Source organism: Octopus bimaculoides, chromosome 7, assembly GCF_001194135.2.
Source record: "Octopus bimaculoides isolate UCB-OBI-ISO-001 chromosome 7, ASM119413v2, whole genome shotgun sequence".
NCBI lineage: Eukaryota > Metazoa > Mollusca > Cephalopoda > Octopoda > Octopodidae > Octopus > Octopus bimaculoides.
Genome location: NC_068987.1, coordinates 48,383,420 through 48,391,656, shown reverse-complemented (window position 1 = coordinate 48,391,656; position 8,237 = coordinate 48,383,420). Strand labels below are relative to the sequence as shown.

Here is an 8,237-nt window from a genome sequence, read left to right as displayed (position 1 = left end):
GATATGTGTGTATATACATATATATATGTGTGTATATATATATATATATATATATAGAGAGAGAGAGAGAGAGAGAGAGAGAGATATGTGTGTATATACATATATACATGTGTGTGTATATATATATATATATATATATATACATATGTATAAATATATGTATGTATGTATACATATCTGTATATATGTTCTTTATATATATATATATATATATAGGGTGCGTAAGGTATTTGAGGACATACCATTTTTGTGTCATTGCTGCATTTCTTGCTAACTCTGTATAATCTTTGTTTCTTAGAATAATAATGGCAAATCCTCAGCTTACTCAAGAAAGGAAGAGGCATGCTGTTATTGTGGTTATAAAGGCTGAGCATAGCGATTTAGAAATATCTTGATTTTTAAAAGTTGCCAGATCTTTCATCTTCAAAGTTTATAAGAAACTAGAAACTGAAGATAGAAATGTATCAGCAGTATCAATGCATAAAACGCATTCTAAATGTTCTGAAATCATCAGAACGCTTGAATTTATCCAGCAAGTTCAAGAGACCATTGATTACAATCCCTGAAAGTCGATGACATCTGTTCCAAAATATTTCCATTTCAGAAGGCACAGTCAGAAATGACATCCACGAAAACACCAGATATGTCTTATATAATGAGGAAAGGTCGGTTTGTAAGAGAAAGCAAAATAAAACCACTACATCAAATCAAAAAGGCTCTTAAACAAACTGAAAAATCCAGCAGAAGATTTGATTTGGTTTTTGTCAAATCAGATAAACTTCGACCAGTGTCAAAAAGTTAACAGTAGAAATTACAAATGGTTATGTGCAGACCCTTCTGAAGTTCCACGTGTTATGCATACAAAATTTCCTGCAACTGTCATGACTTTAGGGTTTGTCAGCAATGAAGGACATGTGATGCTGTCTTCATTCCACAAGGCCTTAGAGTTAACTCTGCCACCTACATTGAGGAGCTGGAAATAATTGTTAAGCCCTGGATAGACAGTGTATTTAATAGAAGGCTTTATGCATTTCACTAAGACTCTGCACTATCACAAATGGCTCTAGTAACACAGGAATGGATGGCTGAAAATTTTCATGATCACACAACTCCTAACATTTGGCCTCCTAATTCCCTAGATCTCAATCCATCGGACCATTACATGTGGAACATTGTTGAGAGAGAGGTCAATGAACACACCCAGAACACCAAAGATTCTTTGAAAGCTGCTATAGTCAGAGTAATGTCCAAAATGAACCAGGACCACTTGATTCGAGCATGTAGATGATTTAGATCTCATATAGAAGCAGTTGTTGAAGCTGAAGGTGGTTTTATTGAATAACATTATAGAAAAGGTTTATTTTTATCCTCATAGCATATTTTGATAAAGTTATTATATATGTTTTTATATAAACATAAATCTGTCCTCAAATATCTTACGCACCCTGTAGATAAAAATTGTATATTATTATTGTTCATCGCTACATTCTGACTTCAATTTTCATCAACGTCGGCTTTGCCGTTCATGGTCTATAAATTAAGTAGCAGTGAAACACTGGGTCAGTGTAATTAACTAGTTCCTTCCCCACAAATTTCAGGCCTTGTGCCTTTAGTAGAAAGGATTATTATTAAGGTGACAAGCTAGCAGAACTGTTAGCTCACAGGGCTAAAAGCTTAGCAGCATTTTGTCTGTCTTCACATTCTGCCATGGTTGATTTTGCCTTTTATCTTTTGGGGGCTGATGAAATAAGTACCAGTTGAGTACTGGGGTCAGTGTTATCAACTATCTCCTTCAACCAAATTTCAGGCCTTGTGCCTCTAGTAGAAAAGATTATTATTATTTAGAAGGGGGCAAGCTGGCAGAATCGTTAGTGTGCTGGGCAAAATGCTTAGCGGTATTTGAGTTCAAATTTCGCCATGGTTGAATTTGTTTTCATCCTTTCGGAGTCGATAAATTAAGTACCAGTTGCATACTGTGGTCGATCTAATCGTTAGGCCCTCACTCCCTAAAAATTTCAGGCTTTGTACCTGTAGTAGAAATGATTATTATTATTATTAAGGCAGCAAGCTTGCAGAATTGTTAGCATGCCGGACAAGATGGTTAGCAACTTTTTGTCTCTCTTTATATTCTGAGTTGAAATTCCACTGAAGTTAACTTTGTCTTTCATCCTTCCGGGATCAATAAAATAAGTACCATTGGGTTTGATGTAAATGACTTACTCCCTCCCTTGAAATTACTGGCCTTGTGCCGAATTTGAAACCATCATTATTATTATTATTTACATGAAATATATTTTCAACTTTTCCAGGTGTACATACAACACATGCGCAATAAGCAGCCTGACCACAAGCGTGTCCTGTTGTTTGCTCCCAAATATCGTGAAAACAAAAAGTTTACCAAGTGCTTCCATGGTTGGTCTAAATACAAAGAGGTTATGAGTTGAATTTTTTGCTGCTGTTTTACCAAGAACAAATATAATTGTACAGTTGACATATATATGTATTTATATATATACATACATATGTGATGTGAGTGTTCATAGTCTCTTGCAGTTTGGAGATCATTCTCAAATGAGATAAACTTTTATTAAATGTGCCAACTGCACATAGACTGAAAATGCTTATTAAAAAAAGTTGCATTGCATAATTTAGTAGCTTTGTTGAAACCCTTTATGTGTGTGTGTGTGTGTGTGTGTGTGCATATATACATACACAATATATATGTCTGTATATAGTGCGTGCATGTGTGTTTATAACAGTAATATCTAGGCTGGTGTCTGACAGTTGTTATTTCTGAGTGGTTGATGTGAAGATGGCGATACCAGACCAGTCATTGACCATACTGAGTATCTTGGCGATTGTCCTTGGGTTTGAAACTTTAGTAAAAACTGTGAATTGTTTGTTTGTTTGTTTAATTATTTGAATAGTGCTATTAATGATTATTATTGTGATAATTATGCTAATGGTGAAAGGAATATAAGCAATGATAATTTCTACTTAAATAAAAATATATTTGGAAAATTTAACAATGTCAAAACCGTGAATATGTATGCATACATGTATGCATGTATGCAGTCAAACTTGTTGCTTGAACAATCATTCGATTGGAGTAACAAAGGTGTTGTGTTGACGATTATGGTGATGGTGGTGGTGACAATTATGATGTCAGCTATTATACATGGCTGCATCTTCTCTCATATATTTATTGTGATAAATTGGCTGTTTGTAGCATGACTAATTAATTAATTACATTGAGTATGGCAGACAGGCATTAATTGTTTTCTTTAAAAAAAAAAAGTTAACATTAGAAGGAGCAGGTAAGGGCTCAGAGATTACTAATGTCCATATTGTATTGTGACCCTTACACTGCTTCCTTGCAAAACAACTCTACTTGCCTAAGGCTTAATGCCTAACTCTAAAAACTCACAATAGTTATACATAAAACATACATGTATAATACATTATGTATGTATATTTCTTTTCTGGAGATTAATGTGTATATGAGTGTGCACATATGTGTGTATAACTGAATGATTTTGTTGAAAACTTAGATTTATGTATACATTTGTTATACAGGATCGTGTTGATTATGTTTGAGAGAGATATGAGCTAAGCTAGCAACAACTGTTGGTAGCATTGATACTTAAATTTTATATGCCTACTGTGATTGCTTGATGTGGCCATAGTTCTATTGATTGGTGTCACAACATTAATACAACCAAAAGCAGCAAACTGCAGAATTAATGTGTAACTAAAAACACAGTTACTAATGCATGATACAATATTTCGTTTTAATATCCATTTCATTTTAATGTGGAATATTTCTTTTTAACTTATGCTCATTTCGGTTTTTTTTTTGGATTTTTTATGTTTCTAATGTTTTCTTTTTCCCTCCCCATTATTATTGTTATGCAATTTTATTTGAAATAATAAAACAAGATCTTACATTTTACTTCTTGTTGTTGTTTAACCATTTTGACATTCAACCTGCCCAAAACCACTTCTGGTTCTGTGATACAGACTTAACTTCCAGCTTTAAAGTGACCTAAGTTAAAACTTTACATCAAAATTTCATGCTAATTTACATTCCAAACTTCTTATGACTGTGTTATTTTACTAAATTCTTCAATATTTTCAAAATCAAATCAAGTCAATGGTAGTATATTTCAACAGAAATATAGTAAAAAAAAAGATAAGCAAGAGAAGAGCAGAAGGTTTATTAATTAGAATTAATTAGCTTCAATAAGAAGCTTGCTTTCCAAGTGATCTCAGGTTCAGTCCCAATGTATAGCACCTTGGGAAAGACATCTGCCTCAATAACTCTGTCCAACCTGTGCAAGCATGGAAAAGTGTATATTAAAATGATGACGAATAAAGACACAAATTTTGTGGTGTTCAAGGTCAGGGAATTGAATTGACTTCAGTATTTGACTGATACCTATGTTACCAACCCTAGTTGAAGGTAACCACAACAATATTTGAACTCAGAACATAAAAGTACCTAACTAGAAACTGTAAACATTAGAGAGTCACAACTAGCCTAGTCACTAAGATGTCGACCTCCGAATCAACAGTATTCCTTCATTGGTACTTAGCTACATCCCTGGTGAAAAACATTTGAGTCTCAAAGGTTCAGTCCTCCTAATTGTAAACATTATAAACTGGTAATTTGGCTGAGTTGTTAAAGCATCAACTAGATGGCCTTGCAGCATTTATTCTGGTTCTCTGCTCTACATTCAAATGCTGCGGTGTTCAACTTTGCATTTATTCTTCCGGGTTCTTCAGATGTTGTGTCTCTTGGAAGCAATAAGTGACAGATTTCTGGTGATTTGCTATACTTGAGATGACATGTCAAGCTAAGTGAAATTATAGTTGTGACAATGACATGTGGAAGGCACCTATGCCAGTGATACATGATAGGAAAACCATGCCGGTGACATGTAAAAGACTGCCAGTACATTCTGTGGAGTGGTTGACATTAGGAAGAGCATCAAGCCATATAAACCAAACCAAAATGGACTGGAACCTGATGCAGCTCTTTGGCTTACTAGCTCCATTCAAACCATCATATCCATGTCAGCATGGAAAACAGATGCTAAATGATGATGATGAGGGTTGATAGAGTACCAGTCCTATCATTAAGATTCACTCTTCTTTTTTTGTATTTTTCTATGTGTCTATGGAAGAAATCAGCTGTGTGGTAGACCCCCAAAGAGGAATAGACTCAATCACATCTAAAACTGGCCAAGACACACTATATTCCAGTGTGACACTCCTATGGTTTCACCAGAAGTTGTAGTGCAACCAACACTTTTAATCTTTTGGATCTGTTCTGTTTCGCTCACAGATTTTTTAATTATTTTTTTTTAACTAAACATTTTGAAACTTCTTATACTGGTGTAATTTCTCACACTCAACATAGTTTACTTTCAATATTTTTGACAAAATTTCAGATTTTAGAAGTTATTTCATGTTAAAGTTATATTTAGGTAGTTTTAACCAATCAACATGTATTCAGTTGAAGAAAGCTACTGCTGCTTGCGATTGTGATTGAAGAGGAACAACTTCCGGGTAATCTCTACTAAATGTCACCACTCTTTTTTATTTTATTTTTGTTGCATAAACCCTTTTTTTTTTTTTTCTCACGTCAGAGTAACTAGTAAACATCGAAAAATCAACACCAAGAAGGAAGAAATATTATTTACATATATCAATTCGTTTACCCGACATGTAGTTAGAGATACAGCAGTAATCGCTCACTGGTTGGTAGTTGATGGTGTAGAAGTGGCTGTCTGCCAGTAGAGAGGGAAAGAGTAAGGAATGCACAGTGCTGACAAGAAAGAAAGGATAAAGGTGGCATCGTCTTCCTTGCAGCTGAAAACTTCTCTTTTGTGTCAATTATGACCAGGGAGCAACACTTTGCCCTTTGCTCAACATATGAATAGAACAGTGGTGACATTTAGTAGAGATGACCCAGAAGTTGTTAGTCTTCGATTACTGTTGCAAACAGCAATAGCTTTCTTCAACTGAATACACGTTGATTGGTTAACTCTAAAATGCAAAATTTTGTCAAAAATGTTGAAAGTAAAGCGTGTTGAGCATGAGGAATTACACCAGTATACAAAGTTTCAAACTGTTTAGTTAAAAAAAAAATAATTAAAAGATCTGTGAGCAAAACTGAACAGGTCCAATCTTTTTTCCAGTAGTAAATAAAAAGAATATTTTTATTTAAAAAAAATACAACTAAACAAAGAAAACATTAAAAAATAGGGTAAAGAAGAGCTGAAAGAAGAAAAACAGAAAGCTATAAAAGTGTTAGTGTCTAGTAATAAGGGAAGTAGAGATAATTATCCTGGGGACCATATATTAGTCAGGTTGTATCACTGCAATACTGACAACAAAAAACTATTAATTAATGACTGGTATGGAAACAACTTGCTGCTGTGGATAGGTTTCATTCTCTTCTCTTTATTTTATTGTTATTTTTATAGCTCAGCTTATTTGTTTTTGATGACACATCTCTTGATTTGTCATAATAAATGGCCTGTTTCTCTGATGCTTAATCATTATAAATGAATGGCCAATAGAATCAATACAGACACAAACACACATATGCACATTAACACATGCAGGAAAGAACTCCAATGAATGGCACCTATGAAAGTCACAGCCTTCTCAACAGATAACAAACATAACTTCTATTTAACACTAAATCTATCTTATTTTATCTCCTATTTCTGTCCAGAGCCATTTTCAGATAAAAATCGTTGTGTTGACAAAATATTAAATTATATACACAGCTCATGTTTCATGAAATTCAAAACTCACTGCTGGTGTTTTTTGTTTCACTTTTGAAGTAAGTCTTGCAATTGTAACATGCCTCTGTTTATTTTCCACCTTTCAGGATTGCAAATATACTGTGAACAATAGGGTTGACCACTCCATTGATAGGTAGCTCTAATCAGGAAGGATAAAACAAATGATTGTTCATCACACAAGTTTATGGGACAGATAGACATTACACATTCATTGGCATGACTATGCAGTTCAATAGTTCACTTCCCAATCACATGGTTTCAGGTTCAGTCCCACTGCATGACACCTTTGGCATATATATATATATGCATGTATATATACATATAGTGTACTGTTTTGTGATGGTAAGACCAACAAAAAAAGTACTCTATCTGGTTATTATATATATATATATTTATATATAGTTTACTGTTTCGTTAAGGTAAGATCAACAAAAAGTGTACTCCATCCTGTGAGAAATAAATCATTTAATGTACACAGTATAAAGATACAAGTTACTAATATTTTCTTGCTGTGGAAACAAGTGTCCAAGCAAAGTTTTAAGGCATGCCTTGTGTCTCTAAGCAATCTACAGGCTCTGAGCACATGGTTTCAGTGTCCCTATTTTCAAATAGAACTAAACATCTCAGAGCCCAAAGATTGCTTGGAAACACAAGGCATGTTTCTACTGCAAGAAACTATCAGTAGCACATCTTTATACTGCGTACATTGAAGTATGTCTTTGCTTACCTTGTTCAGATTCCCAGTTTGGAATTATGGCCTAACAATATTTCCATAAAAGGCAAAACCACATCTGAGAAATTAACTATATTGCCATAAAAGGTATGGATCTTTATGTGAATATGGTTCAACCATTCAGTATCAGCTCGTATGTATCCACTAAAGAGATATATTTAAAAAAAGATTTGTATGAAATTCTTGGCAAAGGTTTTAAAAGCTTTGCTAAAAGTCATAAAAAGCTGGGATATTGAACTTCAAAGCAGAACAACCTCAGGCACTACAGAAAACTCTATCGCTCAGTTCCATGATAGGTGTTCTCATTTCTCTATTTGTTCTACTTATAACAACTATGAATAATTATAAAATTAACTATAATCTTATTTCTATCTTATGCAGTGAAATCTTTAAATTATCAAATGCACAATAACAAAGCTTTTTGAAATCAGCTAATTTAGTGTACATATGTAAGTACAACTGTTTAAAGTAATAAATATATGGAAACATTATTACTAATGAGGTTATTTAGGGTGCAGGCATGGTTGCGTGGTTAGAATATTTGCTTCCCAACTACAAAGTTTCAGGTTTAATCCCACTGCATGGAACCTTAAGCTTTCTAGATTTGGAAGTGAGACTGAAAGTGGCTTGTCATATATTTATATATATATATGTATGAGGACTGGTGTTGCCATCCGGTTTCACCA

The 8,237-nt window shown here is 33.8% G+C and overlaps 1 protein-coding gene across 2 annotated transcripts in view; it reads left to right on the top strand.

The window, feature by feature from the left end:
- The window catches only part of LOC106873839 (protein flightless-1 homolog), a 70,943-nt gene extending 66,991 nt beyond the window's left edge, over positions 1–3,952 (top strand). For both annotated transcript variants that reach the window (XM_014921353.2, XM_014921352.2), the window contains one exon: positions 2,310–3,952. In XM_014921353.2, coding sequence (XP_014776839.1) covers positions 2,310–2,444 — 135 coding nt within the window. In that variant the 3' untranslated portion in view covers positions 2,445–3,952. The remainder of the gene's footprint in view (positions 1–2,309) is intronic.
- Positions 3,953–8,237: the final 4,285 nt, after the last annotated feature.